General features: G+C 42.0%; 1 protein-coding gene across 1 annotated transcript; it reads left to right on the plus strand.

The window, feature by feature from the left end:
• The first annotated feature begins 116 nt into the window (after nucleotides 1–116).
• On the plus strand, nucleotides 117–22,959 carry cwc25 (CWC25 spliceosome associated protein homolog). Its single transcript, XM_060848608.1, has 10 exons — nucleotides 117–273; nucleotides 3,293–3,465; nucleotides 5,940–6,176; nucleotides 8,066–8,135; nucleotides 10,288–10,391; nucleotides 10,986–11,055; nucleotides 13,433–13,647; nucleotides 14,646–14,726; nucleotides 17,531–17,692; nucleotides 21,288–22,959. Exons 1-10 carry the CDS (start codon nucleotides 256–258, stop codon nucleotides 21,400–21,402), a joined length of 1,245 nt encoding a protein of 414 aa, XP_060704591.1. The 5' UTR covers nucleotides 117–255; the 3' UTR covers nucleotides 21,403–22,959.
• The last annotated feature ends 126 nt before the right edge of the window (nucleotides 22,960–23,085 follow it).

Here is a 23,085-nt window from a genome sequence, read left to right on the forward strand (position 1 = left end):
CTGAGGCCACGACCTCGGAAGCTTAGGGGGGAAGAAAAGTTGTGGGGCGTTCTGAAACTTTTGTATCTCTTCGTTGGTGAGCTGTACTTGCACGATTTTGGTGTCTTCCAGCCCAGGGGGCAGCAGCGGCGGCGGATCCTCGTCCCAGGGCCCGGGAGCGGCGGAGGGGGTGCGCGAGCCGCGGGGCCCGGGAACGGCGGAGGGTGTGCGCGAGCCGCGGGGCCCGGGAACGGCGGAGGGTGTGCGCGAGCCGCGATGGGCGGCGGGGACCTGGTGAGTATGGGAGAGGGGCCCAAGAGAGCCGACATCTACTTTAGTTGGAGGCTGAGGCCTAGAACAGCAGCTCAGTTATTTCCCGGAGGTTTTGGGGGGGGAGGGGAGAGAGCGGGTTTGGGGGAGGGGAGAGAGCGAGTAGGGGGGGGTTTGGGGGAGGGGAGAGAGCGAGTTGGGGGGGTTTGGGGGAGGGGTGTGAGGCGGGAGGAGGGGGAGTGAGTGGGGGTTGGGGGAGAGAGCGAGTGGGGGGGGGTTGGGGGGGTAGAGTGCGAGTGAGGGGGTTGGGGGAGGGGTGTGAGGCGGGAGGAGGGGGAGTGAGTGGGGGTTGGGGGAGAGAGCGAGTGGGGGGGTTGGGGGAGGGGTGTGAGGCGGGAGGAGGGGGAGTGAGTGGGGGTTGGGGGAGAGAGCGAGTGGGGGGTTGGGGAGGGGAGTCAGTGGGGGTTACGGGAGAGGGAGTGAGTGTTGGGGAGGGGAGTGTGGGGGGAGGGGAGTAAGTAGGAGTTAGAGGGGGAGGGGAGTGAGTAGGGACTGGGGGGAGGGAGCGAGTGTGGGGGGAGGGGAGTAAGTAGGAGTTAGAGGGGGGAGGGGAGTGAGTAGCGAGTGGGGGGGGTTGGGGGGGTAGAGTGCGAGTGAGGGGGTTGGGGGAGGGGTGTGAGGCGGGAGGAGGGGGAGTGAGTGGGGGTTGGGGGAGAGAGCGAGTGGGGGGGTAGAGTGCGAGTGAGGGGGTTGGGGGAGGGGTGTGAGGCAGGAGGAGGGGGAGTGAGTGGGGTTTGGGGGAGAGAGCGAGTGGGGGGTTGGGGAGGGGAGTCAGTGGGGGTTACGGGAGAGGGAGTGAGTGTTGGGGAGGGGAGTGTGGGCGGAGGGGAGTAAGTAGGAGTTAGAGGGGGAGGGGAGTGAGTAGGAACTGGGGGGAGGGAGCGAGTGTGGGGGGAGGGGAGTAAGTAGGAGTTAGAGGGGGGAGGGGAGTGAGTAGGGATTGGGGGGAGGGAGCGAGTGTGGGGGGAGGGGAGTAAGTAGGAGTTAGAGGGGGGAAGGGAGTGAGTAGGGATTGGGGGGAGGGAGCGAGTGTGGGGGGAGGGGAGTAAGTAGGGGTTAGAGAGGGGAGGAAGTGAGTGTGGGGGGAGGGGAGTAAGTAGGGGTTAGAGGGGGGAGGGAGCGAGTGTGGGGGAGGGGAGTGAGTAGGGATTAGAGGTGGGACTGAGTGTGGGGGGAAGGGAGTAAGTAGGGGTTTGTGGGGGAGGGGAGTGAGTAGGGATTAGAGGGGAGATGGAGCGAGTGTTGGGGGAGGGGAGTAAGTAGGGGTTAGAGGGGGGAGGAGAGTAAGTAGGGATTAGAGGGGAGAGGGAGCAAGTGGGGGGAGGGGAGTAAGTAGGAGTTAGGGGGGGAGGGAACAAGTGTGGGGAAGGGGAGTAAGTAGGGATTAGAGGGGGGAGGGAGCGAGTGTGGGGGAGGGGAATAAGTCGGGGTTAGAGGGGGAGGGGAGTATGTGTTGGATAGGGGAGTATGTGTTGGGTAGTGGAGTGGGTGGGGGTTAGGGGTGTGTGTGGATGAGAGTGAGAGTGGGGGAAGGGAGGTGAGAGTTGGGGAATGGGTGAGGCAATGGGGAGGAGAGAGTGTGAAAGGGACAGTGAGAGAAGGGTGGGGGAGTGAGCAGCTGGGGAAAAAAGCATAAGGGGGTGGGCGAGGGTGAGGGGTTTGTGGGGTCAGACGGGGTGGGGGAATGAGGATATTGGGGAGAGAGCACTGTGGGGTGGATGAGGGTGAGGAGTGTGGGGGTGGAGGGAGAGAGGTGGTGCTGGGGTGAGGGGAGAGAGGGGGAGGGTGTGGATGAGGGTGACAGGCAGTGCAGGTGGGGGGAGTGGGCGAGTGAGGGTGAGAGGCTGAAGAACAGTATGAGTTTGGGGAAAGAAAGTGAAGGCTTTGGGAATGAAAGGGGTTTAATTTGATTTTTATTACTGTTACATGTTCTGAAGTACAGTGAAATGTATAGTTTTGCATTTCAACCAGGCAAATCATACTTTATATAACTATGTCAGGGTAAGACAATAAAAAGCAGAATATAGTGTTACAGGTGCAGAAAAAGACCAACTCCAACGTATGAGTTGTCTGTTCATAATTCTGATAATAGCAGGGAAGAGCTTATCTTCAATCTACTGGTACATGTTTTCAAACTTTTACATCTTCACCCTGACAGAAGAGAGTATAACTGGGGTGGGAGGTGACCTTGATTATATTGGCTGCTTTGCCGAGGCAGCAGGAAGTATACATGGAGTCAGTGTGGGAGAGAGGGTGAGGGGATGGGGAAGAGAGTGGGGAAATGAAGCGGGTGGGGTGGAAAGTGAGAGTGTGAGTGAGTGAGGAAGGTTTGAGATAGGTAGGAAGGAGTGAGAGTGGAGAGGGAGAAAATGAAAGAGGAGTAAACAAGGGAAGTAGCTAATGGGAAGAGTGTGATGATGATGGAAAGTGAGGAGGGGAGAGATATTGTCATGGGTAATAATCTAAGCACATAATCTACATTTCAGAGCTATACTCGGGGTTTTCCATTGTCCACAGAACAGTTTTTCGGTCTGAGGTCCCTCAAGCCTGTCTGGATAGACATTAATAGGGTCTACAGAACACAGTAATTGGGGTATGGGATTCAACCATGCATGTCTTTTTCATCTTTGGATTACTGGTGGTCACTGATGTTGTTTACTGTTGTGGCACTTTGGCATTTTACTGAAAAAGCAAATTTATTCAATCTCAGAGCAGTTTGGAAGAATAAAGTATTCTTGGTATTGATCCCTTTCTTTGGGGAATAATCATTCAATATGAATGAAGAAAGTAATATTGGAGCAATACCTGGGAAATGTTCAAGTGAGAACAAACCTCATATCTCTTTGAAAGAAAATCTAAAGTTCTGTGAAACAAATTGAGTTCTACTCTCAGTTTAAACATTGGTCTTTTGCTTTTTGTTTGTATGACATCTTTGTTGCATGAAAGGAAACAAAGTTAAATTTCTTCTGCTTACCACTTTCAGAATCTAAAGAAAAGTTGGCACCCGCAGACTTTGAAAAATGTTGAACGTGTGTGGAAAGCAGAACAGAAACATGAAGCAGAAAAGAAAAAGATCGAGGAGCTCCAGAGGGAGCTTCGCGAGGAGCGAGCTCGAGAGGAGATGCAGCGCTATGCGGAGGATAGCGGTGCTCTTAAGTAAGTTGATGACGTGCTTACGAGGTTTGAGAGGTCTGCAAAATAGGAAACAGGAGGAGTTCAAAACAATACAGCAATATTGGGCAAGATGTTAAACTCAAGCCCCATCTGCCTCTCTGGATGGATGCAGAAGATCCTTTGGGATTCCTTTGGATTGCAAAGAAGATCAATGAAATGCACTTTATAAATGCAAGTCTGTCTTTCAAATTTTGCATAAAACATAGTATCTTAAAATAATTACCTACCTTGCAACTGTAACATCTGATGAATCATGAACTCTTACAGCAAAAGATGTCACTCTGCCTGTTGTACATGCACTGGCATTTTGACAGTAACATTGCTTGGTCTCACCTTTTTGTCTGTACTCTATATATTTGTTAGCCTCATCTCTCATCCAATTCCCTTTTAAAACTATTTACGGAATTATCTTCCATGACCTATTCATGCAGAGGGTTCCAGATCCTAAGTGAAAGATATTCACCTTGGCTCCCCTCTAGTGCTTGTTGTTAATACCTTTAAATCCATGACTTCTGATTGTCAATCTACTGGTCAGATAGAATTGTATTTCTCTGTTAAAAACATGTTGACATTTTGAAACCAATTGAGACCAATTCTGGTCGTCTCCTTATTGGAAAGATGTTGTAAAATTGAAAAAGTTCAGAAAAGATTTACAAGGATGTTGCCATGGTTGGAGGATTTGAGCTATAGAGAGAGGCTGAACAGGCTGCACTGTTTTCCCTGGAGTGCTGGAGGCTAAGGGGTGACCTAATAGAGGTTCACAAAATCATGTGGGGCAAGGATAGGATAAATAGACAAAGTTTCTTCTCTGGGGTGGTGGAGTCCAGAACTAGAGGGCATAGATTTAGGGTGAGAGGGTGAGATTCACGCAGAGGATGGTACATGTATGGAATGAGCTGCCAGAGGAACTGATGGCGGCTAGTATGATTGCAGCATTTAAAAGGCATTTGGATGGGTATATGAATAGGAAGGGTTTAGATGGATATGAGCCGGGTGCTGGCAGGTGGCACTAGGTTGGGTTTGGATATCTAGTCAGCATGGACGAATTGGACCGAAGGGTCTGTTTCCATGCTGTACATCTCTATGACCCTGTGATCTGCAGTTAAGTCCAAAAAAGATATGCCAAAGCTTTATAAATCACTGCTTAGGCATCTGAAGGGTCCCATTAATCTGGAGTATTATTTGCGATGCTCGACAGTCTTTAAGAGGATATAAGGAGGTGAGGTTGCCATTGAAAAGGTAGAGATTCTCTTTTGAGCAGAGAATGTTAAGAGGATATTTGATCTAGATATCAAATATCATGAAATGTTTTGATAGATTAAGTAAAGCTAAGCTCTTTACATTGTCAGAATGATTGGTATCCAGAGTACAGATTTTTAAATTACATTCCAAAAGGAATCGTTGGATGAGGCGAAAGAACTGAGGAGGGGGTGATTAATTGGACAGCTCTTTTTTTATGGGCATCTTGGGCGGATGGGGGGTAAAGTGAAGATGGTGATCTCATGTTCATGTCATTGGATTATTATTTCAGAGGTGAAAATGTGTTGCTGGAAAAGCACAGCAGGTCAGGCAGCATCCAAAGACTAGGAGAATCTCCTGCTCCTTGGATGCTGCCTGACCTGCTGCACTTTTCCAGCAACACATTTTCAGTTCTGATCTCCAGCATCTGCAGTCCTCACTTTCTCCTAATATTTCAGAGGCCCAGGATAATGGTCTAAGGAAGCCAAAAGAACTGCAAATGCTTTAATTCAGAAAAGAAAACAAAAATTGCCAGAAAAACTCAGTAGATCTGGCAGCATCTATGGAGAAAAATCAGACTTAACGTTTTGGGTTGAGTGATCCTTCCTCAGAATTGCTGGACCTGAAATGTTAACTCTGATTTCTGTCCAAAGATGCTGCCAGAACTGCTAGGCTTTTCCAGTAATTTATGTTTTTGTCGTTAATGGTCTAGGGAAATGGATTCACATTCCACCATAGCAGCTGGTGTATTTTAAATTCAAATTAATAAATTTGTAGTATAAAGCTGGTCTCAGAAATAACCAAGAAACTATCATCAGTTATTCTAAAACCCATCTGGTTCACTGATGTCCTTTAAGGAAGGAAATTTACCATCCTGATGTGGCTTCTGATCAACATCAGTATGGTTGGATCTTAATTACCCCCTGAAATGGCCCAGCAAAACACTCATTTTAAGGGCATTTAGGGATGGGCTACAGATGCCGGGCTTGTAAGTGATGCCTATGTCCCATGAAAGCATAATAACCTCCTTTATAAATTCTGTGATCTTACCATTTTCGAACATTTCAGGGTTGAATTTATTTATGTTTCCTGCATGGTACGGTGGAACAGTCCCTTGACATAAAGAAAGTTTCAAAAGCCCCCAGGAAACATACGGCTGTCTTCTCAATTTTTTTGTGCTGCAAAATTGACATGATGTTGCCTTTTGTTATCTGCAGGAAAAAGTCAGACAGGCTTGATTGGATGTATCAAGGACCTGGCAGTATGGTGAACAAGGAGGAATACTTGCTGGGTAGACCCATTGACAAATATGCTACAGACAAGATGGTCGATGAAGAGTCTGGACCTTCTTCTGAGACTGGGCTGCTGCCTGGCTCCATCTTTTCAGCAACGGGGGCTAACTCTGCATTGGATATGGCATCTAAAATACGGGAAGATCCACTTTTTATGATCAGGTAGGAGAAGTTGTTCAATACTCAACACATGGTCAACTCAGAGATAAAAGCTAAGATGTCAAGTGGTGGAATTGAAATATACAGATTGAGATGGTCTTGTCCCAAACTTACTGGACATGTTCATTCTGTGCTGTATTATCTCATCTCAGCTGACCGTTGCAGAACTGTAGTGGATAATATCAACTTCTGTTTTTGTGGGGTGAGGTTAGAAAATTAAATCCTGAAGTTCACTGTGATGCATAGGGATTTTCTCTCTTGACAAGTGCCTTTGTATGGTACTGGGAATCAGTTGGAATGGACTTCATAACAACAACTTGCATTTAAAATGTGCTTTAACCTACAAAATATCCAAATGCACTGAGCAGGAGCCTTGCAAACAAAATTTGACATCAAACTACATAGGGATGCAGAGGCAGGTGACCAAAAGTGTAACCAAAGAGAAAGAGTTTAAGAAGCATCTTTGAAGGGGAGAGAGTTAGAGAAGTGGAGAGAATTGGGGATGGAATTCCAGAGCTTTGGGTGGCAAGAACAAGAAGGCAGATTACTACCTGAATGGAGTCAAGTTAGATAAAGGGGTAGTACAAAGAGATCTGGGTGTTCTTGTACACCAATCAGTGAAGGCAAGCATGCAGGTACAGCAAGTAGTGAAGAAAGCTAATAGCATGCTGGTCTTCATAACAAGAGGGATTGAGTATAGAAGCAAAGAGGTTCTTCTGCAGCTGTACAGGCCTCTGGTGAGACCGCACCTAGAATATTGTGTGCAGTTCTGGTCTCCAAATTTGAGGAAAGACATTTTGGCTATTGAGGGAATGCAGCGTAGGTTCACGAGGTCAATTCCTGGAATGGCGGGACTATCTTATGTTGAAAGATTGGAGTGACTGGGCTTGTATAGCCTTGAGTTTAGAAGACTGAGAGGGGATCTGATTGAGACGTATAAGATTATTAAAGGATTGTACACTCTGGAGGCAGGAAACATGTTTTCGCTGATGGGTGAGTCCAGAACCAGAGGACAGCTTAAAAATAAGGGGTAGACCATTTAGGACAGAGATGAGGAGGAACTTCTTCACCCAGAGAGTGGTGGGTGTGTGGATTGCTCTGCCCTAGAAGGCAGTGGAGGCCCAGTCTCTGGATTCGTTTAAGAAAGAGTTGGATAGAGCTATCAAGGGTTATGGAGATAAGGCAGGAACAGGATACTGATTGAGGATGATCAGCCATGATCATAATGAATGGTGGTGCAGGCTCGAAGGGGAGAATGGCCTACGCCTGCACCTATTGTCTATTGTCCGGGCAGTAGAAAGGCGCAGTCACCAACAATGGATCAGTTCTTATTACGGATACACAGGAATCCAGAATTTGAGGATGTCAGAGATGTTGCTTGGCATTTAGACTGGAGAAGATTCCAAAGGTAGGTGTGTAGTTGAAAACAAAAATGAAATGCTTGATATTGACAATGAGGTAAACTCCTTATATCTACTGTTCCTGGCTATTTCAGTAGGTAAGCTGCACATGAATTGAAGTTGTCTTTTGGAGAGTATGGAGAGAAATGGTGGTAGAAAACCTAATAGCTTTTAGCACGCTGCAAGATATGAGCAGGATGCATTTTCATGCCTGTTTTGGATTCTCGGTCTCACCTAATGAAGACTTCCTTCATAGAAGGGAAGGGAACATCTGCAGACGTCATGTCATCTACAGCATACATTTGTGGACTCTTATGCGTGGAAGAGGATATCCTGTTCTTTCATAAGAATGTGTGGAGTTAGAAGGACTGGGGCATAGAGGTTAAAACTGGGGAACCCTGTAACTTCCAGATTAATTGCCTTAGTCAGTTTATTTTGACTTAATTAACAGAAACTACTTGTATTGATTTCTTTATAAACTGACTCTTTCAGAAAACGTGAAGAAGAGAAAAAGAGAGAAGTTTTAACTAATCCCATGAAAATGAAAATGATCAGAGAGATAGTAAGTGTAACATATTCAGTCTAAACTTTTTTCATCCTGTGTCCCTTCAGACTTACGACTGACCATTGCATGTATTTGATTTGATCACTTATGTGATTCTTTCCACAGGTAAATCATGAGCAATTATGTAGGATTTATTCATTTTGCCTCAAGCTGATTATAACAGCAACACAAATATAAATAAATACATACACCCTTAAATGATTAATGTGACTGAGCTGTGACAGTGAATTATATTTTGATCAAAAGGTGGAACTTTATTTACCGATGCATCTTTCCTTCAGGATCTCAGATCCTGGGTTGACTATCTTCTCCCCTTTTCTGTTACATCCCTGTTCTTCTTGTCTCTGTAACTTCAGCTTTCACAACTTTCCAGGAATTGCTTTTTTCCAACCTGCAGAAGACTATTTGACTAAAGCACAGGACCTGCGGCTGACTCCCATTGAGACCCCATTTATACAATGCTTTAGTTTAGAGTTATTGTAGTTCATTCTATTTTGTCATTCTCAACAATGTATTTTATGTATCGCTGAGGAGAGGCCTACAGGTCTACTGAACAAAACCATATTTACTGTTCTGCTGGTCTCAACTTCAATTCTTGGTTCCTTCATCTATTCAATTCAAAACAGGTACTGTACAGGAGAACGCAGAGTCTCCTCGAGTAAATTGAACTGCTTTTCCATTTTTGAGAGGCAGGAAAAGGAAGGAACAACCAAAAATATTGTCAGTCAGAATTTCTCAAAATATTTGCTGTTTCTGAATACCTAAAAAGAAGAAAAACTAATCTCATCAAACCATGTTTTGTCTTCCTGGTGCTAGTGAACCACCTGCATACTTTGAGTTTTAATTTTAATATTGCAGCTGAGTCTTTAGATTGAATGCAAACCTGCAGAAATTGGGCAAACTATTTCCCAAAAAAACATATATTTACATTTGCATTTTATGCCACAGAGTGAAAAATTAGTTTTTGTTTGGTGTTGAGAACAGTTCTATAATTTCTTGAAAGTTATGACATTCTTTTGCATCTTTCTTTCACATTTACTAGTTCCTGTGCTGATTAGATTAGATTACTTGCAGTGTGGAAACAGGCCCTTCGGCCCAACAAGTCCACACCGACCCGTCGAAGCACAATCCACCCACACCCCTACATATACCCCCTACATATACCCCTTACCTAACACTACGGGCAATTTAGCATGGCCAATTCACCTGACCCGCACATCTTTGGACTGTGGGAGGAAACCGGAACACCCGGAGGAAACCCACGCAGACACGGGGAGAACGTGCAAACTCCACACAGTCAGTCGCCTGAGGCGGGAATTGAACCCAGGTCCCTGGCGCTGTGAGGCAGCAGTGCTAACCACTGAGCCACCGTGCCGCCCTAATATTTTTACCCTTTGTGCCTTGAAAGTGTTGTAGTGCGATGGGTTTCCATTGCTGCTGCTTCCTTCCATTTTCCACAATGCCGTTCTTTGGATGTGGATTTAGATAATGAAAGTGGGCATTCAGAGAGTGTATCTCAGATGGAGCTGAATCTTTGTTTATCTGATTCCCATCCTGTCAACTCAGCCATGTGGTGATCATGAGGGGGATCGCCGCATAGAACTGTGGTTGATTCTGGGATATTTCTGGTCACTGTGCTTGAATCGATGCAAGGTTGTGTTGAATGGCTGAGCAATTGGGATTTATTGTATTAAATAAAATCTAGTGCTTTTTATTCTTTTACTTAGTAAATCTGTAGCGTGGGAGAAGCCATTACAGTCTGTATTTACAATCAGGCAAAGACTTGTTTTAAGGCAAACCCTAACCAGGGTTTGTTACAAACATCTAATGCTCAAACAAATCCACAAGCCTGAACATGAACTGTTGAGATCATGGAGCACAAAAGATAGCACTTTGTAAAAGATCTCCAGTTAATCCACCTCCTTTGACACTTTTCCGTCAGTCCTACAAATCTTTTTTATAAAATAAGCCTCATTTCTCATCAATGTCATGAGATGTCATTGCACACCGCTGGAGCAGGTGGGACTTAAACCTGGGTCTTCTGCCACAAAATCTCTGACAAATATTCTGTCTTTTTTTAAAAAGAATTTCCACCATTATCAAAGAAATTTGTTATAATAAAAATATATATGACTGATCTTCTTTAAAGCTGCAAAAGAACCTGGATAAAACAGATAAAAAGAAAAAGGACAAGAAGAAGAAGCACAAAAAACATCGACGATCCAGCTCAAGTGACAATGAACATCACAAAAAGTAAGGGATCAATGAATAAGGACTGTCCGAGCCATGCAATAATGGTCTTATTCTAAGCTTCATACTTTAGGTAGGCCATGCAAGCTTTGTAGAGGTTATGAAAGTCGCTATAGTTGTTCCAGGGATGATGAATGATAGTTACATGGAGAAGTTTAAGGATATTCTTCTATGAGCAGAGATTATTGAATCGTAAACTACTCCGTTCGAGTGTACATGAACAGAAATAGTTTCTATTGGCTAAAGGGTTGATTAACTAGGCTTGAGGTGAATGGCAGAAGAACCAGAGGCAACAAGAGAGAATCTTTCCCAGAATGAGCAGTGAGGGTTTGAAATGCAGAACTTAACCAGAGTGGTGAATACTGGTCCAAAGTTGTTAATTAGCTGAATTAATGAAGGTGAAAAAATTTGCAGGGTTATAGTTAAGTGCACAATAATCGGAGGTTGAGGCCACATGAAATTAAAGAAGTGCAAGGACCCTGTTTTATTAGAAAATGTGTTCCGAGCAACTTTGCATTGAAGTACAGGTATTGAAAAAAAGCTTTTCCTTCCTATGAGAAAAGTAAACGCTTGCTTTGCTTGTTAAATGTTTTGCAGAAAGCATGAAAAGTGTACCAATTCTTCATCCACGTCTGTTCCAAAGAAACTGCCTGGATATGGCTTAAAGGTTTGTCTTCGTGGCTATTTCTGACTCTCTCATTTTTTTTTAAGTGGATTGAGAGCACAAGTATTTAATGATGGAACGGTTCTCTTAATGTGGCACTTGATGATTGTATTTTGTATTATAGTTTCTAGCTGAGGTTACTGATCACAACCACTTCAAATTTTAAGAATTTTGATCATCAATCTTTCATGATTGCAGCAAATTCAATTTACTGATTTTTTTTTCTCTCTGAGTCATGGCCAACATTTGTTGCCTGTCTTTAATTTCATTTGAAGTGAAGGCCTCCTAGACACTTGGGCACTTAAATCATTGCAGAGGATCTGAAGTCACATACAGGCTAGTTGAGATAAGAATGGCAGATTTCCTCCCCCAAAGAGCATTTGTGAACCAGATAAATTTTACAACAATTGACAATAGTATCATGGTCCCTGTTACTGAGACATGCTGTATAATCCACATTTATCAATTGAATTTAAATTCAACTAGCTGTCATAGAATGATATGAATTCATGTCCTCAGCATCTCAGACTGGACCTCTTGATGACTAATCTAGTGATGTTGGAACTGTGCAACGTCTTTGTATAACAGATCAAATCTCCTATGGAAATCAAGTGTCACAATCATTTCATTCCCTGACTTTTCTAATGAGGTTCCATCCACCACACTTTACTTTCTGCCTGGCTGACGCAATTCTGATTTAGGCTGACCAGGTCCCTAATGATTTTGAAATTGTACCTCTGTTCTATCTCTTAGTCATAGAGATGTACAGCACGGAAACAGACCCTTCGGTCCAACTTGTCTATGCCAATCAAATATCCCAACCCAATCTAGTCCCACCTGCCAGCACCCGGCCCATAATCCTCCAAACCCTTTCCAGTCATATATCCATCCAAATGCCTTTTAAATGTTGCAATTGTACCAGCCTCCACCACATCCTCTGGCAGCTCATTCCATACGTGTACTACCCTCTGCATGAAAAAGTTGCCCCTTAGGTCTCTTTTATATCTTTCCCCTCTCACCCTAAACCTATGCCCTCTAGTTCTGGACTCCCCGACCCCAGGGAAAAGACTTTGCCTATTTATCCTATCCATGCCCCTCATAAGTTTGTAAACCTCTATAAGGTCACCTCTCCACCTCCGACGCTCCAGGGAAAACAGCCCCAGCCTGTTCAGCGCCTCCCTATAGCTCAAATCCTCCAACCCTGGCAACATCCTTGTAAATCATTTCCAAACCCTTTCATGATTCACAACATCTTTCCGATAGGAAGGAGACCAGAATTGCATGTAATATTCCAACAGTGGCCTTACCAATGTCCTGTACAACTGCAACATGACCTCCCAACTCCTGTACTCAGTACTGTGACCAATAAAGGAAAGCATACCAAATGCCGCCTTCATTATCCTATCTACCTGCGACTCCACTTTCAAGGAGCTATGAACCTGCACTCCAAAGTCTCTTTGTTCGGCAACACACCCTAGGACCTTACCATTAAGTGTATAAGTCGTGCTAAGATTTGCTTTCCCAAAATGCAGCACCTCGCATTTATCTGAATTAAACTCCATCTGCCACTTCTCAGCCCATTGGCCCTACTGGTCAAGATCCTGTTATAATCTGAGGTAACCCTCTTCGCTGTCCACTACACCTCCAATTTTGGTGTCATCTGCAAACTTACTAATTGTACCCCTTATGCTCACATCCAAATCATTTATGTAAATGACAAAACGTAGAGGGCCTCTTGCTGAACAGTCCCAGATGATTAAACTGCTGTAGGGGTAACCATATATATAAAAAAAGCCCTGCAACCGACACTCTTGAATCAAGGTCTGGTGCACCATTTGGGGACATGCGATTATTGGTTTTATCAACCAATCAAAAGGAAGCCATGCAGCCCATCAAGTCAATGCCAGCTCTCTTGAAGAGCTAATAAAAGCAGAAGTCGCTGGGAAAGCTAGCAGGTCTGGCAGTATCTGTGAAGAGAAATCAAAGTTAACTTTACGGGTTTGATGACCCGAGGAGCATGGATGGGCTAAATAGACGAGGTATTTTGTCTGACATGGGGGAGTCCAAAACTAGCGAGCATAGGTTTAAGGTGAGAAAAGAAAGATTTAAAAGGGGCAACTTTTTCAAGCAGAGGGTAGTGTGTGTATGGAATTAGCTGCCAGAGGAAGTGATGGCTGGTACAATTACAACATTTTAAAAGGGATTTTAGAAGGGATTTGGATAGGTAATGGGAAGCACTAATCTTTCCCTTACTAGATAGCATCTTCAATCTTGCCTTAACTTAGTGAACGCATTCAGGAATCTGCTATATTTCATATTACTAATTTTTGGTGCTGAGATTATTTTTTCACCCCCTTCAGTCACCCTTTTTGCCATGCAGGTGAAAGATTCTCCCAGCATTATCCAGCAACATCATTCCCCACCTTCTGACCCAGCTAAAGGATCTCACAAGGCCAGACCCAGGTCACGGTCTGGGAGCCACCCCAGGACAGTCGTACATCAGTCTCACAAGCATGTCAGACGTGAAGATTCACGCCGAAGAAGATCCAGATCAACATCTCAGTCACCACCTAAACGCTCGAAAATGCATTCACGGTGAGTAGGTTATTTTATCCAATTAATTTTGTTTTCAATTATGTTACTTTTGCCTCTTCCTATCCAGGATTCATTCGGCAGTTTGTGGTTAGCTTGCTTTGAAGTCTCATTCTGCCAATTTTAAATCTGAGCAGTAAGTGCATGGTAGGCTATTAAATTGTAAAAGACAGAATGCAGCTTGAAGCTGTCATCTTCTGTTAAGCATCTAAGTGTACAGTTTCTAAAACCTAGCTGATAATCAAGATGTAATTTCCTATCCAGCCAGGCTGTTACGGTGACTTGTAATACTCCTTGTAATTACCTATACCAAAACAACACAGCTCAGAAATTCACACTGGTATTTTCTACCATTACTAAAGAAAGAAAATACTGGTTTCACTTTTACATAGCATCTTGCACAAGCTCAGGATGGCATGAGATACTTTACAGCAAATCTAGTCATTGTTTTAATGTAGGGAAAGCAGCAGCCATTTACATGCTGCAAGATTCCATGGATATAAATGTGAATAATGACCACATAATCATATTTGATGCTTGCGATGTCTTGCATTCAGTTAGGTGTAGTGTATGAAGGTGAATGTGTAAAAAGATGGCATGGGAAGTAATGCAACATCATATGACTACAAACAGCAACAAGCAGCACCACATGGTTAGTACTTGCCATGTTTAACTAAAATGTAAAGTTGCAGACTGTCCTACAATCTTTATCCACCTTACTCTTTGACACAACCAAATTAGAATAGCAGACCTGGGTTTGAGAGAATTTGATTTAAAATCTCGTCTGAAAAAAGGCACCTTTAACTGCATTACTATCACGGGCTTGCACTGGAGCATTTGTGTTTAAGTCTCTGGCATGTAACAAACCCAAAGTCTTCTGCTTGAGTGGTGAGAGTGCATTACCTGCTCAATCACTGCTAACACTGTATATCATACCCTGCAAGAGGGAATTATTGGAGGACCAATAGAGGCCACTTCTAATAGGGATTTTTTTTTTGAAGGTATGATGACAAAGTTGGAAATGTTGAAGCTCGAAAGTCAAGAGGACAATACCACAGGAGGCCTTATTCCAATCAGTCAAGGTATTGAAATGAGAGTTGCATAAAGTTGGGCAGGGAGGTTTAATTTAAAATAATTTCTCATGGTTCATAAATTAGAGGATTGTTGATCACTGGTAAACTGAGCATTTGAAATGGTGACAAAGAAGTAAATAGTATAAATTAATATTTAATTGATCTCACAAATGTGTCTCAAAATAATAGGAAAACTCTGAAGTTGGTTGAGCTAAGTTATTAAGTAACAGCAGCAAATACAAGACTGTAAGGCAGCAACAGTTACAGTGGATACAGATTAACACAAGCCTCATCGGTGTTAAGGGTACATGGGAGCAGCATTCAGATTCGCCCTGAACTCTTCCCAGAATGTCCTAGAAAATGGATGACAGAATCGACCAGTGATGCAATGTTATCCCTGGATTGGAAAGAATCTCTGAGGAGCTGCTGCTCCAGACATCGGCTAATCTTCTTCTGTGCTTTCATTATGAACTTAGTTAGAGACAAGTAAAACTGCAGATGCTGGAATTCAAAGTAGATAATCAGGAGGCTGAAAGAACACAGCAAGCCAGGCAGCATCAGGAGTTAGAGAAGCCCACCTGAAGCTGTCTGGCTTGCTGTGTTCTTCCAGCGTCCTGCTTGTTACCTTTGTATTGAACATATCAGCATTAAACTCAGGGGAGAAACAACCTGTGATTGGAGAAGCAGCCGCTGGGGTAAGAAAGAAAACTAAGTGAGCAAGTAGGTCACTGAGTTGCTGAGGCAGGGACATACTGACCACTGAAGTTGGGGTACCTTTGTATGTGAAATGTTTTGCTGGAGAAACCAAGGTGGGAAGCTATCTGTGGGTATCATTGTCTTCTCTGGTAAGATTGGAGAAAGCAAGAGGCTACAAGGGGACTGAGGGAAAGAAAGAGGCTGTAATGGGGATTGAAAAAGCAAGACTGCAAAGGGCTGGGGAGGAAAGTTGAGGCTTCAATGGGATGAGGGGAGGAGGGGAGCTGCAAGGGCGAGATGGGAGAATGAAGGAAGCCAGAAGAGTCAGAGAGATATAGGCTACAAAAGAGAGGGAACAGTTTTAAACCTATCAACAAAGCAATATTCAGCTAACTCAGAACCAGCAACATCTCATATTGTTGAGATAATGAATTCCTAGCTTAGAGCTGCATGAGTCAGGAACTACTATATGAGAAAAAATGTCGTCGGTTCTATTATAATTAATGCTGTATCAGTTGCTAAATTCAAATTTGTAATTGAAATTTTATAACTCGGAGATTTGAGACTTAGTAAATGGATATTAAAATCTGATTTAAAATCTTCCAGCTTCACACAACTGTAATGAGGATGCATTAGTTGTTACTAGTCTGGAAGCTGTGTTTACAGTGAGGGCTTTTTGTGTTTAGCAGTGAGAATCCGTTGTTTTGGGAAAAAGGCTTTTGTTACTAATTATGCTTGGTTTATGCTAATTTGTGCCCTGGCCCCCCTACAAAGTACAAATGAAAGCAAGTTAGTTTTCTATTTGTTTCTATTCTTAGTTCGTTTTTCACAATTTTCAAATGTTTTGCACGCAAGTGTGTACTTTTCTTCTTAATATCCCACTTGGGCAGTAACCCTCTGAGAAACCTTTAAAATAATTTGGAATTTTAGCCTTGCTGAAAAATTCATGAGAGGAAAATGGCACACAAAATCTGCAAGCATTTGTTCCTTTGAGAAAGAGAGGTCAATATATTAACATAAGATTATAACAAGGAATGTCTTAAATGATTAATAGTAGGATGAGATAAAATTATCCTACTTCAAGCTAGTTTTTACTTTCACTAAAATGTTTTCAAGCAGTTGTTGTCAAAATACTTGTATAATAAATAGTGAGGGAGGAATTTGTTACTTTCATTGGACTCTAACTGGTAGCAAGTATCCTGTTCTCACTCATCTAGTTAAATCCCCAATGTAACCAGCCCCATTTACTTGGAACTGTAAGACTGAAACCCATTTGGTAAGTCAAAACCTGCATCTGCTCCTAAAGCAAGTGCTGCTTGACATCCATAAGCTGCTGTGATCTCTGTTCGTATTACACCTGAAAACTGGCACTTTTGTTAATGCAGCAGTGTTTTCAAATCTGCGTTGAGGTGTCAAGCAAGGTCATGTGCCCAACATAGAAACATCTTGAAAGCCTTGAGAAATTGTGCAGAACTGATGTAGGTCAAATGGAAGAGAAAATACTGGGGATGTGTCAGGTTAACCCCATTTGAAGCCATGTGATCTTCCACTAAAACTTTCAGAATGTCAATCCATTGTTCTTTTCCAACTAGCTGGTGTGCTGAGTATTCGCAGAAATTTAAGTTTTCATTTCAGATTCCCACCTTTTTTTTTTGTTTCCACCTACACCTCATCCACTTGTGATGTTAGCCCTGTAGTAGCTGAAAAATGTCATTCTGTAATCTGCTTGCCTTGGTCTGGATCAGTACTCTCTTTTGCAATAGGACATTAATTGAATTTAGTCTCATGGTTTGTTTCTGGCTCAGCACTTTTATTTGTTAAAACATATAAACAGGTGCCTTTCTCTCAAAGCTATCTTTTTCATGTTCGCCTAATTATTGTTTCTAGCATTAGAAAAATTAACTCTATCTGTTGACAAGTCACCATCAGCTGATGGAAATCTGTAGTTCAATAATAAGACCGGGGATTCTGGCTGAGTTGGGCTGGCTTGCTTTAGACCAGAGGGGTAAATACTACTCCTGTCCTGTGTGTAGCAACTTGTATTTGTTTATAACACCCCAGCCAGTCTGCAGTATGGTACCCCAATGCTATGATTTGATCATACTTTGATTTTACAGGAAACTTTCAGCGGAGGAACTGGAACGCAGGCGTCAGGAAATGATGGAGGATGCAAAATGGAATGACAAAGCACGCCAATGTAACATCAAACGGTACAAAGAGGATGATGAAATGGAGCTGGAACTGGAGAGAAAGGATACTAAGGACGGAAAGTTTCTCCAGTAAGTATTAAAAGGGTTTGCAATCTGTTGGTTAAGTTGTACTAGTAAGTGACGTTAGCTTTCAAAATGCATGTCCCTTTAAGAGAAGAATTTCAGAGTTGAGTGAGAGTGGAAGACCCACTGCTCCAGACATGTGTAATGACATCATTGAACAAATTGATCAGGAAATAAACAGCTGCATTCTTGGGGCTCTTGTGGTGCAGTGATAGTATCCAGGAACTCTGAACCTGAAAGCCTAGTTTAGTCCCTGGAGTGGTTCTAATCCAGATGTGTGATATAACATGTCTGATCAGGCTGATACAAAATAAATAAAGAACAGGAGCTAAGTTGTTAAACAGGTGATTTGGTGGTGGATGTGGTTCATATTTTTAAAAAAACAACTGGGTTCTTGGTGTCTTGTAGCACAGTGGTAGTATCCCTGCCTGTAGGCCAGACTATCCCAGTTCACTTCTCACCTTCTTCAGATGTGTCATAACATGTCTGAACAGGTTTATTTGACAAAAACAAATGCTGTGTTGTACCCCAGTGCGGATTTAGCTCTGAATACAATCCAGAAGGAAAAGCTGGATACTTGTACTTGGGAACAGGAGTTGGCCATTCAGCCCACCAAGCCTGCCCCATCATTCTATACAGTCATGGCTATTGAACACATTGACATTTGTTCTAAGCTATATAATAATAAAAATCTTGCTGTCTGAAAATCTTTTGTTGCCTAATTCAACATGTGGATGTTGATTAATAAATGATTAATGAGCGATTTTTGTCAATTTTTTTTAATATTAGAATTGATTTGTATTTTTTATTTTCTTCATCCTTTCAAGGGATATAGGCATTGCTGGCAAGCCAGCATTTGTTGCAGTCTCTAACTAAATGATTTGTTAGCCTATTTTAGAGGGCAGATAAAAGTCTTTTACACTGCTGTTGGTGTGGAGTCACATGTAGACTGGACTAGCAAAGGATGGCAGATTTCCTTCCTTAAAGAGCATTAGAGAACTGAATAGGTCTTTTTGACAATCCATGATGCTTGCATGGTACCATTACTGACACTAGATTTATATTTCAGATTTATTAATTAACTTTAAATTCCAGCAGCTACTATGGTGGGATTTGAACCCGTGCCTTCAGCACATTGGCCTGAGACTCTGAATTACTAGTGCCGTTAGATTACACCACCATCTCCCTTGAGGTTATGAGATGACATTTTTGTGTGTTTTGTTTGGCCACCATTTCAATGTTTATCCTCCTATTCTGATGTCATGTTTAGACATGGCTGTGAATGCCAGCTGGCCATCTTCCATGCGACACAGGGAATGTTGGCATCTTCCTTGATGTGAGCTTTATTTCAGCTTTGCCCAGTTCCTGCCTACACACACTCCAGCAGAGGTCAGTAATAAACAATCAGGAAGGCACAGCAGGGAAAAAGGAATATGCTCAAAGCACTCAGTGGATCAGGCAGCATCTGTGAAAAAGAAACTGAGCTCATGTTTCAGCTTGAAGACCTCATCAAAAATACTAGTAGTAGCAAGATTCAAATTTTTTAAGCAAGTGCAGAGCCAGGGACTGAACAGCGGTTGAAGGAGGACTGGAAGGGAAGGTCTTACAGGGTGGGGGGTTAAATGATATCGGAATGAGGGCGCTAATCAAAAAATAATAAACAGTTGAGAGAAGATGTAAATGGGAACAGCAGAAACATTGCCAGTGGTTTGATCTAAAATTAGTGAAGGTAACATCGCTCAGCCTCAAAATGCCTCAGGGAGAGAAGCTTCCTAGACACTCCAAGTTATCGATTTCCTTTCCTGTCTCTTTCTTCCTTTTAATCTGCTCCTTATGTGACTCACTGTCAAATTTAGCCCTAACACTTCTGTGATGTTTTTGATTGTTTAAATATTTTATTATTTTATATTACCAAATGTTATCTGAAAAGCAATATAAGTTTAATTTATGTTATCCGTGCCGCAGGCAACGAGACTACTTGCAGTTCTGCATTCTGAACATAAACCAAAATAAAAATGAAACTCTTGCGTGGATCCATTCCATGTAGGTAGTGCATTTATGAGCTGAGACATGAGAGAGTTTCTTGGGAACAGTGAAATTTCACAGTGATAGGAAATGGCTTGTGTTAAAAGGTAGCCAATGGTTCTCAGATTGAGGATTTCCATACATGCCCATCAGTGGTTTATAGAGATTCAAAGTTGTAAGTATAACTTTATATAGGGTACATGCTTATCAATTTTTAAATGGGAATTTGACTTCTTTTTCTATGAATTCATAAGCAGTTTCTGTTTAATGTGGAATCTCTCCTTTACTCATTGGTCAAATCCTTTGAATGCAAAGAAACAGATTGTTTTGTGGTTTTTGCTGTTTGTCTCCAATGCAGTTTCAGTTTTTACTTCTATAACATATTACACTCTGATGTTTTTATCACTGTTATGTCAACTTTTTCTCATTCTCATTTCTTCTGTACATATTCATAATAAAACTCATTTGATGTGAATTTGTCACACTTCTGTCTACACTGTTCTCGAATCAGTTTTGCATTTCCCAGTTCCTTGCTGGTCACAGAGTTATACAGTACAGAAACAGGCCCTTCGATGCAACTCTTCCATGCTGACAGACATCCCAATCTGACCTAGTCCCATTGCCACCATTTGACCCATATCCCTCTCAACCCTTCCTATTCATATACCCATCCAGATGCCTTTTAAATGGACCATTTCCTTTGGCAGCCTGTTTCATACGTACATCACCCTGTGTGAAAATGTTATCCCTCGTATCCTTTTTAAATCTTTTCCCTCTTACCTTAAACCTATCCCCTCTAGATTTGGGCGGGCACACACCCCCACACAAAAAAAAAGAAAAAGGCCTATCCTATCCAAGCCCCTCATGATTTTATAAACCTCTAGACGGTCACCCCTACTGAACAGAATTTCCAATGCTCAAACTATTGCTGGTTTTCTTCCCAAATTTGTTTAAATTTTTCATTAATTAACTGTGAAAATGCAACTGTATGAAAAGAAAAACAATCTACATTTTTAAAATGATTTATTATATTTACTTATTTAATCTAGCTGTTCGCTTTCCTCCAACCCTGCTTGTTTTACCCCAAAACTACACATGGTCTTTACTTCCTACATTCCACTTCTGGAGAATTTGACTATTGCTTACTACCAATATATTAATAGATAATATGGAGTACACTGCTGCAGAACAGCATCATATTCTACACTGAGGTTTGGGTTTTGTGGGTCTGACTGATCAATGTTACAGGTATTTCCAGAGACCAATTAAAGAACCAGAATTATCCTAGGAAAAGGTTTGGTATGGTGTAATTAGAGAGTAAACTTTTCAACTTAGCAAAGACCTGGGATTCTTCGGTCAAATCTTAAAGAATATCTTCACATAATCTCAGTCCACAAACATGATTTTATTCCATTTGTACTATGGTTTATTCCCTTGTAATTATCCTTTCTCAAAATTGTAGTGACTTCATAGATTTGCTTGAACTTCTTTAAAACCATGTTTTAAACATTTCATTCTGCAAAGATAATTGTGGATTTAGACTTCCTTTTAAAAAAATTTTTCTCCCCTTCTGCAGCAAAATTAAACTACAAAGCACTGCAACGTCATCATTAGAAGATCGTGTGAAACGCAATACTCATTCCATTCAACGAACACCTGCTGCCCTGGAGAAGAACTTCATGAGGAAGTGAACTGGGCCTTAAAATACAAAAGGAGCTGAGATCCAGTAGAAGAGAATAGTGTTTGAACAATGACAGTGGCCAATTTTGCCTTCCCTTGTACAAATACTTAACAAAACAGAAAAACTTATATATCATCAATACTCAGGGAAATCGATTTGAATGCACAAAAAACACCTAGTTAAGATTGGTTTGTCCTCTCCCAAATTCCGTATGTGCAGTCAGTCAGAACTAAAAACATTTGGTCCCACTGTTTTAAAAAGAACTGCACAAAGGGCTAAGGTTAGTGGTGTCACCCTACTTGTGCCGAAGAAATTGTCAGAGCCAAACTTCCAAGACTGACTGTAAATCTCCTGTAGTTTGAGCAGGACCAGAGACAGTTGTTGATGTTTAGACATTAAGGTCACCACTCTGTGTTAAACTGCTGGGAAATCCAAGGGAATTGTGACTGCTTGTAATTTTGTAGTCTGAAATTTACACCCATAAAAAGATGTGACACTTGAGGTATCACAGACACATGCTAAGGTAAAAGGAAAATACTGCAGATGTTGGAAATCTGCGATTAAAACAGAGCTGTGGCAGCATCTGTGGATAGAAAAAGAGTTAACTTGAACGTGACTTTGTTTTTCTGTTTCCACAGAAGCTACCAGACTGCTGAGTTTTTCCAGCACTTTGCTTTCATGACACTTTTGATCTGAAATGTTTACATACAGATCTGCAAGTTCCTGTTACGTTACCCATTTTTATATGTACATTAAAAGATGATGGAATTTGGGGAGAGATTCACGAAATACTTGAGTTCCAGTCAGCTGCTTTGGGTAGAGACATTGTGACAGTCACAATTTTTTTTAAAAATGCTATCTGACACCTTGGCAGCAAACTTGATTTAGTAAATGTTGATAAAGTCATGAAAACATGATAACAGGAAGTAATATTTAGGGCTAGGATTGTGTTCTTTGTAAAATGAATAATAGGTAGGTTTAGATGTACATTGTGATTTTTCTTTCAGATATTATTTTCCTTTATTCCTCAATTGTACACCAGTTCTCAGTAGATTAACTTTGTTGATCTTTCTTTCTTTGTATTTGCTTCTTGGAACTCCTCACCCCCCAGTAGGGACAGGTGAGTTTGGGGAAGTGCAAGTCAAACCACCACCATCCCAATTCTTTGAGAGTTTACCATCTTAACTTGCTGTGTGCATTCAGATTGGTGAAGATATGAATAGGAGCTGGGGCAGAACTTGCCTAGGATTATAAGTATTGAACTATCATAGTACACACCCAATGCTCTCTGCACATAGGTTCAAGTATGTGACCAGTGCACTGAGTGCACTCAATTAGTTGGGCAGTGAAAAAGGCTGCATTTTACTGAATATAGACACAGGATTCTGCTGCATCCATGTATATCTAGTGTAAATAGTTATAATCTGTATTTGATTATCTGAAGCATATATTGTCATTATGACATCTTTCATCTGCACAAAGTAAATCTGTAAATAACCCAACATGGCTGATGACTTTAGATATTTTTTATTAAGGTTTTTGTATAAGAGTAAAAACTGAAATTTTATTGGCAAAGAAGCTTCCAATTTCATGATTATTTTGTACATTTCAAAATCTAGTAAAGCCATTTTCAAACTTGTGTTAATGTTTTTAATATTATTTGAGCACTTACAAATTGTTCATCATGTACAAA

The sequence above is a fragment of the Hemiscyllium ocellatum genome, chromosome 32, assembly GCF_020745735.1.
Source record: "Hemiscyllium ocellatum isolate sHemOce1 chromosome 32, sHemOce1.pat.X.cur, whole genome shotgun sequence".
NCBI classification, from domain to species: Eukaryota; Metazoa; Chordata; class Chondrichthyes; order Orectolobiformes; family Hemiscylliidae; genus Hemiscyllium; species Hemiscyllium ocellatum.